The following is a 23,318-nucleotide window of genomic DNA, read 5'->3' as shown; positions in this document are numbered from 1 at the left end:
TCAAATATACTGTATGTTGCCTTTGGAATAAAGCTTCAAGCACATTCATTTTATAATGTGCTTTTTATATATTGGTACATTCAACTGAGAAAGGCCCTTTCATTGTTTTTGTGATTAAGGGGAAAAGCACATACTGTATGACTTTACTATTCCTTTAGAAGGATCTGAAATCAGACATGACTAAGTTTACATCTGCAACTGGTGCTAACAGAGTTATTGTACCAAGATTGTCATGCCATTCACCCATCTCCTCCGCTCTAATGAAGCAACAGCTGTTCTTAGCAGTCCCAGCAGACGAAAGGTGGCCTTTTCTTATCCTTCTTGCTTTCTTTCTTTTTGTTTCCCAAAGTCTAAAACTGGAAAAAGCGTTCGTCATTTAACATCAGGCAACTGGGAGGTTACCAAAATACTAGCCTATGATGAAAATAATCAGACCTTGTGAGTATATTCTTTACCTGGTAAAGAAATTAAAATTAGTACTATTTTTATTTTAAGAATAATATTTTCTAACTCGTACAGTAATTATCTAATAAAAAAACAGACCAAGAGTAATTTGTATCGCTAGACAAAGGTTTTTGTGAGCACAACATAATTTCCTGTAATTTTCTGTATAGTGCATAAATTGTTTTTAGTTTTCACTTTTTTGTGATTTTCTTTCTCTAGATATTTCCTAAGCACTGAAGCTTCAACAATGTGGAGACATCTATACAGGTGACAGGCTTTATAGAAGTTTACAGAAAAACAGAATAAAACAGATCAACTAAATTAAGTGTAAACTGTGTTTTAATTGAGGTATTTGAATTATCTAACAATATAGAATTCAAGAGGATTACAAAAGTACATGTACAGATTTTGATCCCGGCTCGATTCCTTGTCATTTGAGGACGGAAAGTTGTAATGGAGTTAATGAGAGTTCGGGAGGACGACAGCCTCCTGACTGAGTGTGTCGGCAGCTCCTACTGTACCTCCATAAAAACAAGAGACATTCCTTCCCGGTGTTTCCTGCTCAGTACCACCTGGCCGTCCCTCCCTCCCTCCCAAGTCCTACCTTCTTCTCCCATGTTCACCCATCCAGCCCCGCGCCATGGCTCTCTCTGGGGGGCTAGACCACCTCGCCCTGCTGGCCAGGTCCTCTCCCCTCTAGTCGAGTCCATTAAAGCCAAAGTCAAAGTTTAAGCCTCCTGGATCGATCAGCTCCATGGGAGCTGTCTGCATCTCCAGAATGTATGATTAACTTCTCCTTGTACAGCTTCTTTAACCTCCATTTCAACACTGGCAGTATATCTGATACACATGATGATGATAATAATAATCTCATCATCCCATTTAATTCTGACATTTGCTTGTTGTAAGAGGTAATAATATACATATAACAAGCGTTATAATAACACATGGGTCCATGTATTATTTTGAATTTTCTTACATATAGAAAGTACTGCATTTAAAAAGTACTACTGTACTTTCAGCATTTTCTGGTGGAATAGTGTATTTTGTAAGCCTTTTTTTTTGCATGTCTTGCGTGCAAAAATTATTCTGACATTCCATTGTTATGTTGTAGGTTTTTACATATTTATAGATACTGTATAGTAAGGGAAAACACGGATTTGAGTGATTGCTGTCTTAAGTTTAGTGGAAGCTAAAGCAAAGCAACATCATTTTATTTTCCTTGCAGTGTTTCTACTACTGACTTATTTCCTCGTCGCTGCTTGACCTGTGAATTTAGCAAGACAAACTGTACATTTGTCAGCGCTGACATCAGTCCCAATAATCAGTATTTCCTCCTGCACTGTAAAGGTAGGTGGGGCTCATTTGTAAGACTCTATGTCAGCGGATGTCTGTCATATACAGTACAGCATGAGAGACCCTGCTTGATTTTTCTGTCTCTGAACTGTTGGAATGCTGCTGTGTGTGAACAACACTTACATGTAACATTTACATGCCTTGTGAATTTTAATGGTTAAGTTAAATATGCAGGCAGTATAAGCAACTGACACTGTACTGTACATCGGCTCACACCTGCACTGGCAGCAATCAGACAAACCATTGGAATATATTATTCAAAGCTGATGTGGAATTAAGTTTCATAAATTATTTGTAGGAAAGTGACACGGCATGCAACAATTATTAAACTAGTGTAATAAAATAAACTTAATTTATGATACCAATTAGTAGGTCAGTTTTATCATAAGGATTTTATTGGTACTTGTTACAAATTCAGTGTCACTTTAGATGAGGGGTAGCAAATCGCACTTATACTGTAAATGTCCTATAAATAAATTACATTACAAAATATTAACAGTGACATAAATGGAATAATAAAGAACACCTACTGTAGATCATAGTGACAAAACCCTAATCCTGAAACAATATCCTGGATCATGCCTCTGTCTTTTGATGTATGCAATTATTTGTTTATATTAAGTGTTAATCAGATCATCAATTATTAAGAATAGTGACCTACTGAAGTGTGACACATCACTCTAGGCCATGTCTCTGACCAGTTCTTATCTTTGTTTTCAATCAAATCAGTCAGATATAGAGTCAAATATACTGTTATGAGTTATAATATAGTTATATGCTGCTCAATAAGATGCATTGTGCGCATTATAATCATATTGATAATTTTATGAAAACTATTATTTATTTTAGATGTAACTCTACAGCAGTATACTGTTTGGTAAATTGTTTTTGTAGGTTTTTAACTGTGAATCTACACATATATTTTATATCTATATTATCAGGATGCAATTGCTGGTGTTTTTCATATCATTCAATCATTTATTTAATCTTTAGTCATATTGTTACTACATAAATGCTTAAATTATTGTCTATAAGTGTATATAGTGGAACAGAGACTTTGCTTGAGGAAGGCAAGGTTTGATGCATCAGTTTGGTAGTTTACTGCTTTGAGATATATGTGTGTTTGAAAATTAGATTTGGGTACCATCGTTAGTGCTGAAAGCAAAAAAAATACCCCCCCCCCCCCATTCCAAACAATAAGATGGTACAGTATGTAGTACTATCTGAGAGGAATATCCAAGTTATTTTGTTCTGAAAACAACCATGTACAGTACTGTAAATTTATCCCTTAAATTCAATCTACTGGATAAGACATTTCTGCATAAAATAGACATTATGTACCATTTTTAATAAACCTTAGAAACGTCTTCGAAAAACTATTTCAATATTTCAATGTAAGATAATCTTCATTAAATTTTATTAAATGTTGTGGACAAAAGTTATGAAATCTAGGCTTGATGTTTTGGCATTGCTGTACAGTAGACATGACAATTTGCAGTTTTCTTTAGAATAGCTTGTTAAAACTGTGTTTTTTATTGTTCATTCTCCAAACAGAACTAATTGCATTTAATTTGAGAAACTGAAATGTCCACTTATGCCATAACAAAACACAAGCAAAGGGGTCACATGTAACAAAACAGTGCTTCATTCTCTTCAATGATTTGTACAAGATTTGTGGATTTATTTGGGCTGCTCAGACAGAGGCACATCTTTGGCTTTCTATGTAACCACTTACGAGCTCTGGCTTGCGGTGCACCTGTTGTAATTTGGTACGCTTAGGAACACATGTCTGCCTGAGATATTTACCTGACTTCTAGCAGCTGGAACTCTCCTGGATGCTATATACTGTAACTCCTTCTTCTGAATCTTGGGTCATTGTACCTGCAAACTATGTCGTTTTACTGCGATTAAATGAAATGAGGGAATTAAATACATTGCTTTTGTTCTCATCACTCTAAAGAAATAAATAATACAGTACATTTTGTTGCATAACGTATTCTCTTTTTTCCCTTTATTGATTGATCTAGGTCATGGGATACCAACAGTAACTGTACATCCTCTAAATAATCCTAAAAGTAAGTGTTGTACCCCTCCAATGTCCCCTGCACTGGGATGATCATTTTTAGATGGGCTGATATCATAAATCTATTTAAGTATTTAAACACATGCTGTACCTGTTATCTCATGCAAAGTTAATTAATTAGAAGAAAATCAGGTCACTTAGCATTTAGATATATATCTGAATGTTGTCGTAGTTTTCTAAATGTTAAAAATGTCACATTAACGCTAAATTAACATTTACACTAAATCAAATGAAATTTTTGAAAGGTCATTTTAACAGCACTTGCTAGATGGGGGAATGGCCTCCTTTCCGTTATAAACCTTTCTTCCTTTATGCTCCTGCATCAGCTAGGTACTCTATGGCAGGTATGATTTTATGAAATTATTGATTTCTTTTTTTCTCCATGAAGAAGGGCTGGCTTTCTGTAATTACGTTTTTGATGGAGTCAGAACAGAATCCATGTTCCACGTAAATCTTATAAAGGTTTGCCTTCTTTCATACAGATAACTACATATTGGAGGATAACACTTTGCTGAGAAGAGTGGTTAAAGAAAAAAGAATTCAAAAGACGGAATTCAAGGCTGTTTCCATTGATGGCTTTGGTAATCAAATATAATTTCTATATATTTTTCTATTTCACATGGTTCCTGTGCATTTTTCTCACAATTTCCTGACTTCTTTTCATATTTAGAGCTGCCACTGAAGGTATCCTATCCAGTTGACTTCTCTGAATCAAAGCAGTATGGCTTGCTCTTGATTGTGTAGGTATTTCCTTTCTTATTAACTTTATTATTGGACTGTGTGAAAAATATTTAGGGTGGGGCATTCCATTTAATAGCATTTTGCCGTGGCTTTAGTGCATGTTCCGAGATTAAAAACCTAAAAGGCAATAGTCCTCATGATGTAAAGTGAAATCCAAACAATGTACTGTATCTTCAGGCACAAAGCCACATTTTATTTTGTGTTTTACATTACGTTATAAAGTGCTTTTCAAGCCACAAGTTCCAAGGCATTTTGCACATTGTAAAATGAAGAAAATAAAATAATGGAAGCACAATTTAGACAGGAGACACAAAGAAGAGAACATGTTATTTGTTGCTGTTTGCAGTGACGGTGCTCCTGGCAGTCAGGCTGTAAATGACAAGTTTCTCCTGGACTGGGACTCGGTGCTCGTCAGCTCTGATGGTGTGATAGTGGCTCGATTTGATGGCAGAGGCAGTGGATTTCAGGGACAGAAGATTCTGCAGCAGGTTCATCAGCGCTTAGGCCTTGTTGAGTCTGAGGATCAACTAGCAGCTCTGGGGTATGTAGAGATGATTTTTTTCAAGTTTAATTGCTGTTTTCTTTGTAGTCCACTGATACTGCCCAGAACATTTCTGGTGTTGTCCTTCAAAATCAGACTTACTTAACCTTTACATTAGTTTAAAAAAAAGTGTATTAGTTTTTTTTAATGTTGTAGTCAATAACGTGATTGATGATCAGTTATTCTAGGTTACTGTTATATTTTAGACATTATTTTTTGTTACTTACTCGGTTTCGGCTGATTTCTCAGAGGAAGTTCCAGACGTAGCTCATTTTGTTGTCTTTATGTATTGCAGGTACTTTTTGAAACTACCTTATATTGACCCCAACCGGATTGGGATATTTGGAAAGGTGAGAAAAGGAATCTATCTAAAATAGAATTTGAATTGTATAAAAATATTTGTCCTCTGCATTATTTGAAAAAAGATGAATAGGCAGATATTCAGGAGGTTTAATTGTTGACATTATACATGATTGTATCCACACTTCAGAGTTTAAAAAACATCATGAAAGACTGTGAAAGCATCTTCTGTCTGATCATCCTCTATATTTAAAACTTACGTTTTTACTTCAGCTATAATTGTACTGTATATTTTATAACTGTATGAATCAACATTAGTTCATCTAAGTTGCCCAGCAACTAGTGTAACTGATGACTATGCTAGTTTTTGCCACATTGTCAAAAATTGTTACTTCTTTTCCAATCAGGAGTTTTTTTTTCCATTAAATTTTGGCTAAATGGCTAAATGGGTGATGTTTTCTGATTTGAATTTTTTAATTTTATTTATAGGGTTATGGTGGATTTATTACATTAATGATGCTCAAATCATCAGAAAAACAGTTTAAATGTGCAGTAGCAATGTCTCCCATGACAGATTGGAAACTGTATGGTGAGTAAATCCATTAGTTATATTTTTAATCAATATGGATAACTGTAGCTTAGTGAGGTAAATTACTTTTTAATTTGTGTTATGTATAAATACACAGATCTAACATCAAAAATGTCAGCCTGTAAGACAGATTGAGAGATATGATTTTATAGATCATACTGTTGATGTGATGCACATTGATAGATATACTGTCCTGTACATCATACTGCAGACAGAATCCCAGCACAGTCTTCTTTTTCTCACATTCATTTTTAATCTGTATCCTTTTTAATTTTAATAGCCTCAGCCTTTTCAGAGCGATACATTGGCATGCCATCAAAGGAAGAAAGTAAATACCAGGTAAATTATTTACTTGACTACCCGCTTTATCTGTTACTGGCTTGTGTTCAAGTTTCAAGCCGTCAAACTTTCAGTTAAGGGATGGCATTGATAGCTGAAAATTGCTAGAAACTAGAGGACTATATAGGTCTTTTGAAGCTTCTTCTGATTACATATACTGCATTTTAAAAGAAACATGCTACTCTATGTATGGAAATTTTACAAAAATAGAGGATTCAGTAAAAAAATAAAGTGGCATCATTTTGGGGATCATTGTAATTAACAGGTAATTTATTAAAATGACCAGAGTGATAGGGATACACCGTTTAGCTATTATATAATCACTAAAATTGCAAATTGTTTTCTGATTTAAAATGACAAAAAAACAAACAAAAGGATCAATGTCCTCCGCTTATCTAGAGAGCAACAGCTTTGTGCCATCAGTATGTTGGAAGAACCATGCAGGTAGATTCACCAGCCTTAAGTCCTCAATGGACAGCCTGCGATTTGTGGATTCATCCCAATGTGACAAGACATTCGAGCAACAATAAAGTTGTTCAGTAGAAGCCCTACTTAATTTGAGAACCTTTCAAATTCGTGGGAAGAGCCGGAATTACTTTTAGCATTCGGAGATGAGTGAACAGACACTTTCTGTCCATTCCCTACAAGAAGATTGGGCCAGTATCACACAACATAGGAACCATATCGAACCTGGTGTGAATTTCAGTATACTGGCAGCAAAACAAACTGTCATTTTTGGCCTATCGTGGTGAATTCCTTGCAATGAAAATTCTCATACATTATACTGTATATATTTTCTTATATACCTGTTATATACTGTAATATGTATTGAACTATAGCAAAACAAAATAAAATGTATCTAATTCATGCAATAACTGTATTGCATAACTGCTAAATAGCAGCAACTCACTTTGCATCTGTTACCATCATTTTGAATGACACAGGGCTGCGGCCAAGCTGCGCCTCTCTCAGCATCCTCTCACAACCCACCGGCACTCATCCATTGAGACCGTGCTGATCGGTCTCACTCCAGGACTCTACACAGACTTATTGCAGGAATGCTGTCCAGCTCTTAATCCACGATTGTCTGACTCTGATGTGCAGAACCATGTCTGTGGAGCTCACTGTCAAAATCCATTGCAGACTCTGCAAATGTTGACACTTTTAAAACTTGCTTCAAGGCCGGTCTTTTTGCTACAGCTTTTAATATATCATTTGTTTGTAATCTTGGTTTTACTGGGTCAGTTAGGTAGGCTTTTTTAAACTTTTTACTTCCGTATCTTATACAGTACATGTGATATTGTAACAGCCATGTGTGTCACTTGAAAAAAGTGGACAACTTGTAGGACAACACTGGTGATACACCAGGCATGACAGACTACACTGCAGGCTGGGGCTCCTGTTCTCTACTGTGGTAAATCTGGTCTATAATAAACTAATTCCATGCATTGCTACCCAAACTTGAATATGAACTGCAGTATACCTATAGTACACTCATGACATATTTGAAACTTGTCTCTTTCTATCTTTATTGTGAATTCTGTCAAGGTGCAGTTTTGACAAGGCTATTTATAATGTATTGCTTCTAGAAATCTGAGAAAGCATTCTTCTGCAAAAGTGTGTCGCAAAAAGTAGGTTGTCAAATCTTTTCTCACTTCCATATGAATCCTTTGGCCCAGTTTAATCTATTTTTATTAATCCTTCTAGTGCTGATGCAAATTTAAGCTGATGAGAGAATATATTTAACAACTTTGAAATTCATATCATTGAATTAGGTGAATCTGATCTCTGCTGCAATTTTTTTTAAAGTTACTTTTTTGCATTACAGATCATTGACAGCTAAAAGTTGCATTTAATTTTTCTTAATATTATTACAGGCTTCAAGTGTGCTACGTAATATCCAGGGATTAAAAGAACAAAATCTCATGTTAATACATGGAACTGCAGATGGTGAGAAGATATCTTCTTAATTATTTATTACTAAGGTTTGGAAAACAAGGATAATAGAGTTAAAAATGGACTGCCTTAGACTTTTTTGCATTAACTAATAAAAGTTCAAATTCAACATCACAAGTGCAGTGTTCATACAAATAAAATGACCAAAAAATTGATTTTATAAAACACGTGTGCTTGTTTTCATACAGTATGTGCCATTTCAAGTAGTAATTCTATTTAGAATTTTATATTTTTATGTATTTGTTACAGCCAACATCCACTTTCAGCATACAGCAGAACTGATTAAGCATTTGATACGAGCTGGTGCTAACTACACTATGCAGGTATGTATTCCACAAAATGTAATACTCTTAAAAGGTATACAGTACACAGCCTACGGCTGAATGGGCCTCAGGAGTTCTTTGCTCTTTAACAAACTGAACCAGTTGCATGCATTAACCCTTCTTAGTAGACTACCCTTCAATTGGTGATAAGTTTGCACTCATTCTATTATTGTTATCATTATTGCAGTATTATCTAAATAATACTAAATTATAATCTGAAGACCACAAAATATTATATACTTTAATAAATTAATATATTAATAGAAAAATCTCATGCTGAGGGCTGTAAAATATAGTACATGTACATTATACAGTAGATATAGAATATACAGTATGTTTGGGTAGTCAGGTCCTTTTGCATTAGTCAAACAATAGGCAAATTATCATTCTGTAGATAACATAGGATACATGAGCTACAGTATCTACTATGCATATGTCTGTCATTTCTACAAAACCTGAATCTCTGTCTGTGTCATTGCTACAGAAACTGAGTACTTTGTAAGCAGAGATGAATAGTCTTCTGATATGTCATCATTCACCGCTGATTTGCTTGTCAGGTTTTTTGTTGTTTTGGTCACCTTTTCTGTTTCAACAGATTTATCCAGACGAAGGACATTTTGTGTCAGAGAAGAGCAGACAGCACCTCTACCGTACACTCATCACCCTCTTTAGAGAGTGTCTCAAAGAAGACACACTGCTATTACCAGAGGAGCCAGAAGAGGATGAATAGGTGAAGAGGCCATTGGAAGGACTTTATAATTTATTTCTGTAATGACTACTGGAGCCTTGAAGGCTCTGAACCGAGCATTAGCTAGAAATGACTGCTGGAGTCAAGGAGCTACTGGGGCTCAAGGACAGACAAAGGATTTCTCTCAATGGGACAGCACAGTAAAAGTTATTCGGCAAACAATCTGGATTTCACAGATCATGTTCAACTTAATCTTCTGTTTAGAAATCTCTTTTTGAAGGGCACCGGTCTGCTTTTCTTCCCATGAGACTTTAGTTTTACATACACAATTAAGTGCATGATTATTTTGTTTAGCTTCATCACTTTTACATGTAAATATTTGTTGTTGTAGCACCTTGCATCAAACATGTACCATTTTACCCTTTTGTATAAATGCACAATGAAATGCTACACCTACCTGTGATGTCAGAAATGCAAATTCAACGTTACTGTGACACTGAAGAATAAGTGCAATTCCTTCACAGCCCGTTCTCATGTTCACCCAATAAAGATACAGTATTTTGTATAATACTCCAGAGTGTGTACATATGTAAATATTTTTGAGATATGTACCATCCAATGGTTCCCACACTCAGACGTATTTATCACAGACATGTACAGTACCTTTCTTTTTCTTAGGATGTTTTTTGTAATGCTTGTTCATTTTTTCTCTTTTAGTGTTTTATAAGGGAAGGCAGTTGTGCGTGGCAGTGGATGTTATTGTCTTCTGAGGTATTCTTATGAATAAATAAACCTTACTAACAATGTGAAAGGAATGGTGCCAAAATCAATACAACCTTGTACTCTACTTCATCAGTCACATGCAGGCAATCAAAAGAGGAATCTGACTATAAACATTCAAATTCACTAGCCAACCCATTACAAGAAATGAAATAGCAAATGGACACAGGTTGATGAGATTGCTTCAGTAAACGGAAAATCTTTTACTGCTTTGTCATGATTTTCACCTCCTGAGCTTACGTCTTGGACAAATGGAAAGCATTTATTCCTGATAATTTTCTCAGAAATGACAAGTGGCAGGCAATTTGCTTTGGTTGTTTCTCTGGTCTCGGCCAAAGTATAAAAGTATCTCTGCATGCACATATTGCATAAAAAACCCACATGGGTTCATTTGATGTAAACAGAGTAAAAATAAATACCATAGCACCTAGCATGCAAGAATCAATTATATCAATTTACTAATAGAACACTGCCCACTTTAATTACAAATGGGCCTTATCCTGAATCACACCACTCTCCCAATTTACTTAAATAACCCCCAGCTCTCCTTATACATAAACTGGAAACTACAATCTCTTTTTTGAAAGAGACATATTTTTCTCAAGCCATAAGTTATTATTCGTTGTCAAGTTGTTCTTTTAAATATGCATTTACTCACAATTCATGAATTTCCATCCCTTCCGTGATCAGAAATGTGTAGATTTTTGTAGAAAGTTAGCCTAGCCTTTTGCTCTAAAATCGATTAACTCGGCTTTTAGCTCAAGGTACTTGTTGCTGAAATCTTTCCACCATCATTTTTTTGAGGCAAGAACTTCTCGATTCACTCACCTCGAAATAGCTGCAGCACAGTACATGTGGGTTCAAGAGGTTTAAGACTTAGAGACATGTGACTTAGTTTCACAGTACAAAAAGCCATGGTGATCTGATACATTGTAAATAGTGAATTTAACCAACAGCAACACAGCAAATGATTATGATTATTGTAGGCCTCAGACACTAATTGATAGATTATATTACAGTATGTGTTTTTTCTTCATAGACAACAACTGAGATCTTGCATATTTTCCATCTTCTAATTGCTTTATCCAATAGAGGGTTGTAGAGGAGACAGAGCCTCTCCTGGTAAGCAATGGGCGCGACGTGGAACAGGCGTTGGATGGGATGGCAGCCCATTGCAGGGCACACATACTCACACCACGACCAAGTTTGTGAGAAGCCAGTTAACCAACCGGTATGTCTTTGGACTGTGGGAGGAAGCTGGATCCTGGAAGAGACCCACGTGCCCATGGAGAGATCAGAAATTAAACCAGGGGCCCCTGCACTGCGAGACAGCAGGGCTAACCACCTTGCGACCGTGCTGTCCTGGTATATTCATTTAAATACTCTTTATATAAATATAGAATTTCATCCAGTCTTTCATACTGTATGAAATAGAAAGACCATAGCCTCAGAGATGATGCAAATCATAACTGCTTGAAGTTCCCAGATCAAATCCTAACAAAAACATGTGTTTACCTGGCTGCTGTACCTCCTCCACCAGTAAATGTCCTTAGTCCTAGTATGACTATCAGGTTGAGCCCTATGGACCTTGCTGCTGGTTCAAGCCTAGTTGACTATGACACTAGCCATTCCTTTCGGGAGAGAGTGAGCATTAGCTGCCCAGAATCCTCTTGTTCTTTATCTGAATAATGACACCTGCAATTTTAAGTCAGATGTCTGGAAGGTTGCAGTGATGTCAACAAGAAGCACACTCTTCCTCCTATCAGCACTCACTTTCCTGTAAGACAGCATGGGATGTATTCTATATCAAAATCTGAATCTTAACTGGAAATCCCAAATCACGTAGGTAAATAATAGTCATTACAACACAAAGAATGAAGAAATTATACCCTCATGTTTTATTGTTTCAAGAATGCCAAAAAATTCAAAAATGCTATGTTTATTAATGTAGTACCAAACTATAACATTCTCAACAAGTCCCAACACAGAAAAAGAAGATAGAAACAATTTGGAAATAACAGATGTTGCTGTGATTCTTTCATAATACAATTGGAAATGCATGAAGATAGAAGTCATAATACATGTAAAAAACAGTGCACATCTAGAAATAATTACTGGTAGTTTTCAGAAGACAATGTATAGTCCTGACTTGTCCTGACAATGTACTGTATATCCTAGCAGAATTGTCTATAATACACCCTTAGCTTCAAAGACAATTACTGTATAAAGTTTTAACATCTCAGTGAAAATTTAAGTCATCTCAGTTAAAACAGGTAAAATGTGGACAGGGACAAAAGACAAAAACAGGAAAAATCATAAATACTTGACGATAATCTAAATGATAAAACTGCAGACATAGACATACAGTTGTTGCTTGATGTTGTTGTATATTATGAACTGGTAATCTCAAACATCTTTTGAAAAAGGCAGTGCAAGGTGACAGCACAGTTTTATTATCAATAACTGTTTAAACTACAGTATATTTCATAATTCATTGTGCTGTAGCAAAAAGAAGTTAGAAACAATTCTGAAAGAACTGACGATGCTGTGATTCTTTCATAATAAAACCATAAATGTATGAAGCTAGAGTACAGTACATACAGTAATACATGTGCAAACAGTGCACAACTAGAAATAATAACAGGGAATGTCAATTTTCACAGAAGCTTTTATACAGAAAGTCTTAACTATAACAATTTTGTGATAATGCCATGCTTGTTAAAAGCCCTGCTCTACATGGGCTACAGAATACAAAGGGCTCTACATGGGCTTCTTTTGGAAGCCATGGTACTGATATGCTTGAAAATATATAATAAAAGTATGAGGAATATGTGACAGAACTGTTGTTTCAGATTATCACAGGGCTATTTTCTGTGGTTGATACAGATATGTGCAGAACAGAATCGAAAACAAAATATTATTCTGTGGAGTAATGGTTTTTAAATGACAACAGACCAACTGGATATTTCTGTTACAGGTTTAGAATCACTTAGTGAGTATTTCCTTCACCGAGGTAGTCTGAGTCTCTGGTGAAGAGACCGTTATGTGCCCCCTGTCATTTATGGATGAGATTTGCTATCCCTGGGTTTTTAAAGCTGCTCTCCCAAGGACAAATGAGAAACACTGATTCAAGAAGGTCTTTATCTGTGCTAGCCAGCCGAGGCTCTTAAATTGACCCCCCACTAATGCCTTCTTTCCATCAGCTGTTGGTAGGGACTTCAAAGTGATGTGAATGACATACATTCTTTTCCCCCAAATCTAGATTTCTATTGCTGCTTTGGGCTCAGATCCTAACAGATCTTTTTTTAAGATTAAGAACAGAGATACGGTAAACAGTAGGTGGCCAGGAATTATCCAGGAAAGTGCTGAAACACAAACATCACAATTGCTTTGAATGTGATGAGTTGATCAAGTCATACTTTGTCGAATGGTTGTGGCAGCGTAGTTCAATTTGAACTCATAGGCTTCAGCAAATGGAAACTCTCAACTGAAGTTTGGGAGGTATGATACACAAGCCACAGCTGTTCTAAATCATAATCATTCCCAATGTAATTTCACCAGAACTATATACAGGTACAGTAGATCATACACAAATCCCTCTCTTTTTGCATTTTGTCTCATGCATCCCTCCTCTACCCCATCACCTCTTGTGTTGCTGTACCTCATTACACCTACAGTAAATAATTAATAATAAAAACACATCTAATTCTTGCATGTCCTTGTTGCTTGTGTAATACAGATGGGACTAGAGCTGGCAGGTCCTAAATTCATAATAACAATACATTTTATTTAACATAGCTCAAATGTATGACTAAGAAGCAACAGTTTATATAGGGGGCTTTGAAAAAAAATAATGCATTAATAATTCTATGAATTGAAGCACACAGAACAATATATGCTTACTTGTAGCAATTTTCAGCTGCTGGAAGTTTCCAAAGTGTAGTACCCCCTGAGACATACTGAGTCATTAGCCTGACTTCAAACAGCCTTACCTGAAAGACTTCAAAGGTTTCATAATAACTTTCATTTATTGTACTTTTGTTAAATTTGTGATGCTAGAGAATTTTGGACAATCAAATGGGACCTCTCTTCCAGTAGACAACAATCGCTAAGACCAGTGACTACAAACTGCCTACCCAAGAGGACTGGCCCAAAATTATTCATGTCCTTTGAGATCAGCACTCATAAGCAATCTTCTGAAAATGAATGCAATATCTGAAAATACACTACAAAATATGATATATACCTGAGTAAATTAGATCTTTTCATTGAAGATGTGCATTATGAAGACTGATTAATATACATGTACAGTATATATGTGTTATATAGTTCATCAGATATCCTTGTATGTACAGTATCTGATCGTATTGTAGTTATTTCATATTTAGATAATGAATAATTGTTTTTTTGCTTAATTTGTTTTTACGTACTGATAGTTAATGTTTAAGACAATGCGAAAATATTATTCAGCATCTATAAATTTGACAAACTTCAGCTTGGAATAGATTAAATATTTTACTAAAAAATGAATTTTACTTTCAGTGCTCTGGTTTGTATTCTGCAGTGGAACCCCAAAGAGAGAGGACTTCATGAGGCAAGCTGTTGTTTGAAGAAAGAAATTAGAATTTTATTAATAAGGTGTTGAAACAACTGTGTACTGTACATGTAGAATGAAAAAAAAGTTAAATACTTCAGAATGTGGTTGATAGAAACATTGCTTTTGCTCTGTAAAAGACAGACAGCAAACTATTTTTTATTGCTGTCTTGAAATTTCTGTACAACTTCCTGAGTTTGTGATTCAACCAAAATAATTTTAATTTCCAAGTATAAATAAAAATGCTTCAGGCAAGATTATGAATATTAGGATTATTATAGGTTGTTATAATCTAGATGATGTCCTAAATACTGTAAATATTATAGAAAATATTATAATTATTCTGTAAATATTTGTTTTAAAATAAATGTTCTAATATAACCAAAACTTTCAGACGTGATAAAAAACTGAGTAATTTTATGATTTTCAAATTGTCAAATTTCTTAAAAATATTTTGTGAGGACTGGATAAAAGCACAGCAAAGAAATCTTTCATAAATTACTGTACAACCAATATACTGTATACTGATAATAGGATTAAGATAAACATTAACAACCAAAATTTATTTTTCTGAAAAAAAACATTTATACAACACAAAATACCCACCTTCATCAGCCATCTTCTGCAATTAACATATAACAAAGAATAAAATACAGTGTATTTTTAAAGGAAATAATTAATTATGGATTTATAGGGATAACAAAATTGGTAGGTCTGGCCATTTAAACAACTCAGAAATTGTAATTCTACTTTTGCTTCTATAAAGTTTAATATACAGTACATGTGCAGAGAGATGCGTAAAAGTAATGCATATTGTCTGTGTAGATACATGTCCTGGGCCTACTGTACGCATAATTCATGAGATACAACGGATCATCATTTTAAAGTTCTTATTTACCAAGTCTTCTCTTGATTCACACTTCAGAAGTGGATTTTCACACTTTCCAGAAGTGGCAATCCTACACTAGTCATCTTCTTCCTGTTCAGGTATTATTTGGGAGTCTTCATAAAAACATTCCCTGAAAAAAGTCATCACTGTTCTGTAGTGGTAATATCTGCTCTTTGATGAAGTAATGTCATGCCCTTCGTCAGGATATATCTGGAAGAAATAGAGGCAAACTGAAACTATAAAATGCAAGACATTTATTTGCGTTGTATCCATGGAATTCCTAGGTTTTAGGCCAACTGTTGAATAGTAGTATTGGTAATGTAGTAAGAGAGTGTGACTGGAATTAGGAAATTAGTTTCTAAAAATCTGGAAATGATGATTAACCACTGTGAAAGTTTTTAAAGAAAATTAGAAGAAGCTTTGTGTTACTTTACTGGATACAATGACTTCCACAGACGAGAAAACGTGTGTACCATCAACAAAGAAATGCTGAGAAATTCTCTTATATCCAGTTATTTTAATCAAGGATTTCTTAATAAAAGCCTTATAAAACTAGCATGACTCTTGCTAAGAAATCTACTTCATAGAAACTCAAAATTTAGGCACTGCTGATGTAAAAATATCTGACTTTTCCCTAAGAAAATGTCACATTTTCACTTATGCTTTGTTTGTTGTGAAGTGGCCTAATTTGTTTGTCTTTTTTAATTAATTGGACTTAACAGTTTTCATGAGGGTCTTAGTTGAAGCTGAACAGTATTTTATAAAATTGTGCTGGTTTAATCATTTTGCTAATTATAGTTGCATCTGCATATTTTTAAAGAACAGGCGGAAGAGTAGGATGTGGTAAAATGGTGATATTTTTTTGAAGCTATTTTTTCTATTAGCGAGAGGTAATCTGAAGAGAACACATATGTGCAACTGTAAGATATCAGCTACAAAATATACTAAAATAACTATGTGCAATACTTTTGCATCCAGCATAACCATTAGAAAATGCAGAGTTGGTTTTTTTAATCCCATGGTTTGTCTGATATGTATCCCTAAATTTTCAAGCATTAGAACAGTACAGTAATTCATTAAGGATATATTATCATCATCATCATTATTATTATTATTAGATATTATTTCAAATGTATCATATATTCTTTATTTCTTCAAAAGCTGTTGAATAGATTTAGAAAAAAACATCTGCTCAAAAACAATTTAAAATATTTACTTACAGTACATGGCAGTGTTAACCACCCTACCTTTAACATGTAGTTTACATTAGATTGTGATAAACGTTTCACCAGTTCAGCTGTGTGCTGGAAATGAACATTTGCTGCAAATATAAAATTAAAAAAAAACATGAGACATTGGGAGACGTACTTAAATACAAATAGTGATTAGATTTTGCAGAAAACTCACTAATTAATTATACAGTACATCTCTCTAAACTAAAGCAACAAGAATGAGCTTTAGAGAAATTCAGCAGCTGATAAAATTTGCTTTATGTATAACCCAAAATCTGACAGAATTAATTACATATCCCCACTGGTAGGTCAGATAACTAAAACTTAGACTTTGAATGCATATACTGCAAAGTAACATACTTACAATCAGCAGTTCCATGTATAATAAGGAATTTGTGATGCGTTGATCCAGTCATATTATGCAGAATACCACAAGTCTGTAAAAATGTCACATTACGTTGCTTTAAGTTTTTTAATGGTAATCATGCTAATTCCTCTCATTTATATAGTTCTTTTCCTGAAGGGTTCTAAAGTGCTTTACATAAAGGAGGAGACCCATTCAGCTATCAACCCAGTGCAGAAGGACAGCCAGGTAGAGAAGTGAGAAATTGTTTCACCAGTTGAATGAAGGGGAAAATGTAGGAAGGGCAGACTGCACAAGCCCTTAGTGGAATTTAGCCAAGACTCTAGGATAAGGTCTTTAATGACCAGGAAGTTAATACCTTTAACTAAATTTTCCTCCCAAGAATAGCACCTCCTACAGCAGAGTGTCGCAGGTTATTTTCAGTCAAGTTGCAAAGAATATAGGTGCACTGTACTGTAGCCATTTCGAATGCGCAGTAAAACTCTGTCACACAGGATTGGGGCTGCAGGTTAATGTGACATGTGATCCACTGGCCAAAGATTATCGACAGGTGGCATTTTTTGGTGCATTAGTTGCTAGTGAACGATTGCTTCATTTAATCTCTGTACTGTGCAGGATTAAATCCCCTTAATATGGAATATTAATATGTATGTTACATTAATAATTATATTAATTTAAGGATCTAAATATAATATATGTTTTTGTGCCATGCTATTGTTCCTTTGCCTCAAGAGAAGTAAAATAAAACTATATAGTTCAAAGATCTTTAAAACAACTGTATTAAGTCTTACTTGATATATACGGTCATTCTCTGAAGGAAACCCAAGGTATCGTTCTGTGAATGCAGAAGCTTAAAAAAATAAATAAAATATTAATTGAGAATTGTGTAAAAATTAAGGAAAACTGCTAAGCAGAAACAATTCACCTTCTTTAAATAAGGTATAGTAGCTTCAAGCAGATGATAAATACTCCCCTTTTAACCTCTTCAGAAAGCATAAAAAAATCCATTAGTTATTCTCAAGAAGATGCTGCTCATACTTTTTGAACGATGCTCTATAAATATCTATTTTGCCTGCATAGATGATCCCAAAATAATAGTTACAAGCTCTGCTAGAGAGCACTGGCTAAAATGTGATATGCCTTTGGCTGCTACTGTCAGTTAGGCTTCTTTGTGTTGAAGATGATTCTCCAACTTTATATGACATGCACTCCTGTCTGTTTTTGGCCTATCCAAACACCAGCTGCCCTGACCTTTCCTGGCAGACTTCCCAAGTTATTGCTAGAAGATTCCCATAGGGAGTTAACACTGCTTTCACATTTTCCCAGCACATCGTCTGAATGTGCTTCTTTGATTTTATAACACAACATGATTGCATCTGTGCATTTCTAATGGAACATGTACCTGCTGGTTGTGATGGACATTCCACTAGATCAATGAAACCAAAGGGACTAGTAAAGGCCCTGTAAAAAGCATAGGGTCTATCAAATCTTCACTCAGCTCTTCACTTCAATCACAGGGCATCACTTAAATTAAACATCCAGCGTATCTTTTCAAATATTTTCTGTCAAGCTTCAGCTGAGACTAGGAGAATATCTTCCTCGAACAGTGGTATTCCCCATTTTGTGGATTCTGAGTGGGAGAATAAGTGTTCTCTCTCAATGTTGGCGAGTACTATTTTCTTTCATGACTACGAAGGAGTAAGAACCTACTGTGCTGTAATGTAATATGGATAATAAATCATCTAGCAATTCAGGTGACACAGAAACAAAATATTAGTTTCATACCATACAGTGTAACAATACTGTAAATGACAGTACACAACTAGTTTCAAATCTTTAAGTGGCTCAGCGTGTTCAAAGTTACCCTTATTCTGAGGTTTATTGTAATTTCTGTTGAAATAAGAGCGCTCACTCTGAAGAAGAAAAAGTGCACTTGCATACCCACAATGGTCTTCAATACACTTTCTTTATTGAACCTAAATGTAAATTATGCTTTCACGGTCAACATTTCGATCTAAAGCAACCTTTACTGTACATGCTAATGACATGTCACTATTGATCATTTGTACCAGGTCCAGGTAATGCAAAATGATGTATATTTCAATATGTAGAGTATTGTCAAAGTGATTAGCTCTGTAAGCAGCATTCATTTCTTTCACCAAACACTCTAGCTCATTCTTTAGAGCAGTATTAAAATTATAGTTGTATTTAACATATATAAATCCATATAACAACATACGTTAAATGCCTTACCATATAATCGCCAGTCAGTCACAGGAGCTACTGCTACCCCACATCTGAAAATTGTGTCATAAGAAAGAAGCAGCAGAGATGTCAGGAAGCCTCCATACGCCTAAGGTAAACAAAGGGATGTGTGCTGCGTAATGGGAAAATGAGCACTTCCAACATCATGTAAGACCTGCAGTTCAATTCATAATCTTCCTACACACTTCACTTTCCCTCAGTGCAAAAGCCTTCTTAAACGCACTTACTGTACCTGTACACAATGTTTGCATCTGCAAAGGCAAATTTAGTATTTCATACTATACAGCGCTGTAAGTGACACTTACTTTTATATACAGTTATTACAGACAAAATGGAAAGTACTAAATGCAACCTAACTCGAATTAGAAGATTTGTGTTTTATTTCTTTTCCCTTACCTTCCCAAAAACTCCAATTCTTCTCTTGTCTATGTAGGGCAGCTTTATTAAAGCCCTAAAAGAAAAGGTAGATTAAATGCGCTAAAACATCTGTTGTCTATCCCCTCTTTTCTTTTTTTTTTAATTGGGATAAAAGTAGGCTTCAGCAGTCATGTAAACATTAATTGCATAACAACCAGCGATATAATTGCTTTTTGTTTCTATTTATTTGCAATAAATTCAAATGAGGAATTATATGGCGTTTAGTTCAAAGCAACCCTGCTAGTCTGCTTTCTAACAAAAACAATACACTCTGATATAACAGGCCAATTCATTATCCTGATATCATAATTTTAAATTGCTAGTATATCATATACCAGTGTTTAATAACACCACAGCTACCTGTAGAAAACAGGCATAATCTCATTTTAGAAATTATATGCCACAGCTATATATTGACTTACTGTCTTTATTATTGACTCTGACAGTAAAGTCACTCAGCACAGTATCTTGCATGTACATGGAATGCTGTTTATATTTTTGCTTTTTGCTTCTTTGTGTCGAAAAACAGCAGGAGTTCATTATGTGCTACAAAGCAGACCGGAAATCTTTGGTTTCCTTTCTCTACTGTGCAAGAAACTGGATGGAATTGTGCCTTACACATACAGTTAGAAAAGCACAGACATTAATAATATGATCTTCATTTCAAATCAGACAATGATTGGAATGTTATTCTGTCGACACTGAACACACATCCATTTGTCTTGAGACTTGAGTAGGATTTTTATGGCCTGTCTCCAACATAAGAGGTCATAATCTGTTTTGCTACCTGGCCTGATATAGTCTACCACTCTCAACTCTCACCATCAACACTCTCAACTATCAATTCCATTTACATAGCAAATCCTTCTTAATTCCTAAACAAAATTTTATAATACGTACTCTATAGCTGCTTTTTGATCCTGTACTTCAAGGGTTCCTAAGCGCTGATGAACCTGCTGCAGAATCTTCTGTCCCTGAAATCCACTGCCTCTGCCATCAAATCGAGCCACTATCACACCATCAGAGCTGACGAGCACCGAGTCCCAGTCCAGGAGAAACTTGTCATTTACAGCCTGACTGCCAGGAGCACCGTCACTGCAAACAGCAACATGCATGTTATGCACATATTGGTACCAGCGAGACCTTTCATATACAGTACTGTATGTGCATGGGTGTCAATGAATATGGACATGGAGAAAAAAAGCTGGGAACACTGTCCCCACAATGATAGTAACTCCTGTCAAACAGACAATGTGCAGATATTTTCACAGCACAAATGACTTTTTATCGTAACCTATCCTGTGTGCGCATTTTCTTTTTTGCCACTTTCTCCACTGTCATATGGTTCAGCTTACTGCTCAGGTGTGTTTTCGAATTTGCCAACACTTTGCTCATCAGACAGGATAAGATTCAGTCCATCACCTGTGAGTATTTGCTGGTCCACAGAGTTGTGATTAGCCTCACAGATAACTGCCAAACAATGAGCTAATGGAGACAGAACCTTGGTTTGGTTTGACCGTGGTCAGGAGTTTTGAGCTGCTGCTGAGGCAGTGAGGCTTCATTAAAGATCAACGTCATATTTCCATAGTGTATAAAGAGACATTTATAACGTAGAAAGTTGTAATTGTTCAATTTTGGTTTCGCTTCATGCAGTTCTAAGTGCTCATATTGTTTTGCTCATATTATATACATGTAACAATGTACTGTATATGATTACTTAATGTTTGAAAATTTCATACTGTACACATCCTCATGCAAACAAGAAATGTCATAAAATCTGTGTAGTCAATCACTGCTAAATAAGTTTTTTTACAAGGATACATATAGTGGCTGGATAAAAATAATTCTTACGTCAATTATAAATGAAATAATATTGTTCATTATTTTTAAACAAGGCCTACTCCACAGGTACCATGCATGTAAGCTGAACTGCATGACTTGAAATAATTCAGAATTTATTGCTTTTTGTATGTGTGCACTGATAACAAGTTGGATTTATTCTAGCAGTAAAGCTATGGGAGTTTAGACACTGAGAAGGAAGGTGCTTACACAATCAACAGAAGAGGGTGTAAGTTCTTTTCACTGAAGCCTGCTGGTAAGGTCAGTTCCATGGGGAGTTCTACAAACAGCAAAACTGAGAACATGTTGTTCTGACAAAGACTATACATTAATTGCAAGAACAGAATATAAATATACAGTATAAAAATACAAAATTGAATTATCACAGATAAAAGGAAAATACCATTTAAAAAAAAGCTTTACTTTAATTCTGCTGAGCAGAGCATTGCAGTGGAATTGTAAAGACTGTGGACATTTCACCAATAAATTAACCACATTTAATTAAGAGCCACATTTAATTGTGCACAAAGCAAGAAAGAGAAACCATATGGGATGTTATCCCTTTTAATTCAATAAATTAATCTATACAATGAAATATTTTGCAGCCTAGCCATTCAGCTCTGCACCTGTTTTTAATTTGATCTCTACATCTGCTTTCATGCGTAGGGAGCATTTGTCTCATTTCTATATATCTAATTACACATTCTGAGTCTGCTCTCTGTCCTCTAGGAGATGTATGTCCTTGATTCGTCATGATATGGTTGTTAAAGTTCACTTCTAATTGTATAACTGACTGAACTCTTAATTCTACAGTATAAAAGAAACTGTTACAGTAGCTGTTAGTGCTGATTATACAACAACGACAATAATCATCATCTTACCATGGTTGTTCACTTGCAAAATTCTGACTTCTTTCTCCAGTGTTTTTTTCCCACTCATAAATTCTCTTATTTCTGTGTTACTTTCCAAAATGTGAAAACCTAAGAGCACAGATATGTTTGTTGAGGAATACATTTCCTACAAAAAGTAAGCCATTCTACATTTGCAAATTTAATCTCATTTGTAGCCTTTTTGCTGCATTGAAGAAATATATTTTTTTCTTGTCCAGGGTAACATAAAAAAATAGGTAGTTTTTAGTATAACTCAAGTTTTCATTTTCTTGGAAATATCTAATGTAGCCTGTTATACAAAAATTTAGTGTTACTCATCTTTGCAGGTCGTACACTGTATATATCTTTTTTTAATGATGAGTAAGACACCTTCTCCTCCAGTTAATTGTTAATTAACACCAATCAATATTTAATGAATATTTAACAGAAAACATTTCTTGTAATGCAAAAATCATTAACTGTTCTTCGTTTTTAATGAACATAAAACTCCACACTAAACATTTATAACATTTATATGCATCCTAGGTTCATTCATAAAATGCTTTTACATATTTATTTATGCAAATGGAAGGAAACAATGTGTGGATGCTGTAGGATATGAAAAAACAAGCTTAAAATGTTTGCACAGTCAAATAAATAAAGATAAAATACTGAGACGCTGCATTTACCAGCCTGATATTTTGTGTAC

General features: G+C 35.0%; 2 protein-coding genes across 3 annotated transcripts in view; one reads left to right on the top strand and one right to left on the bottom strand.

Moving 5' to 3' along the window:
- Positions 1–10,166, top strand: part of dpp10 (dipeptidyl peptidase like 10) — a 219,599-nt gene extending 209,433 nt beyond the window's left edge. For both annotated transcript variants that reach the window (XM_088930512.1, XM_088930513.1), the window contains exons 14-26: positions 350–438; positions 664–711; positions 1,673–1,794; positions 3,828–3,875; positions 4,366–4,464; positions 4,554–4,623; positions 4,971–5,165; positions 5,461–5,515; positions 5,955–6,054; positions 6,335–6,393; positions 8,271–8,343; positions 8,599–8,672; positions 9,268–10,166. In XM_088930512.1, coding sequence (XP_088786638.1) covers positions 350–438; positions 664–711; positions 1,673–1,794; positions 3,828–3,875; positions 4,366–4,464; positions 4,554–4,623; positions 4,971–5,165; positions 5,461–5,515; positions 5,955–6,054; positions 6,335–6,393; positions 8,271–8,343; positions 8,599–8,672; positions 9,268–9,402 — 1,167 coding nt within the window. In that variant the 3' untranslated portion in view covers positions 9,403–10,166. The remainder of the gene's footprint in view (positions 1–349; positions 439–663; positions 712–1,672; positions 1,795–3,827; positions 3,876–4,365; positions 4,465–4,553; positions 4,624–4,970; positions 5,166–5,460; positions 5,516–5,954; positions 6,055–6,334; positions 6,394–8,270; positions 8,344–8,598; positions 8,673–9,267) is intronic.
- A 5,532-nt stretch (positions 10,167–15,698) lies between these two features.
- The window catches only part of LOC148822379 (inactive dipeptidyl peptidase 10-like), a 121,451-nt gene continuing 113,831 nt past the window's right edge, over positions 15,699–23,318 (bottom strand). Inside the window, exons 18-26 of the mRNA XM_088930505.1 lie at positions 22,622–22,720; positions 21,951–22,020; positions 20,802–20,996; positions 19,881–19,935; positions 19,473–19,572; positions 18,011–18,069; positions 17,220–17,292; positions 16,871–16,944; positions 15,699–15,833 (exon numbers count right to left, since the gene is read on the bottom strand). Coding sequence (XP_088786631.1) covers positions 15,699–15,833; positions 16,871–16,944; positions 17,220–17,292; positions 18,011–18,069; positions 19,473–19,572; positions 19,881–19,935; positions 20,802–20,996; positions 21,951–22,020; positions 22,622–22,720 — 860 coding nt within the window. The remainder of the gene's footprint in view (positions 15,834–16,870; positions 16,945–17,219; positions 17,293–18,010; positions 18,070–19,472; positions 19,573–19,880; positions 19,936–20,801; positions 20,997–21,950; positions 22,021–22,621; positions 22,721–23,318) is intronic.

This window comes from Atractosteus spatula, chromosome 13 (assembly GCF_055471065.1).
Source record: "Atractosteus spatula isolate fAtrSpa1 chromosome 13, fAtrSpa1.hap1, whole genome shotgun sequence".
In the NCBI taxonomy this organism is placed as follows: Eukaryota; Metazoa; Chordata; class Actinopteri; order Semionotiformes; family Lepisosteidae; genus Atractosteus; species Atractosteus spatula.
The sequence above is the reverse complement of the archived record's forward strand: the minus strand, read 5'-3'. Positions and strand labels throughout refer to the sequence as shown.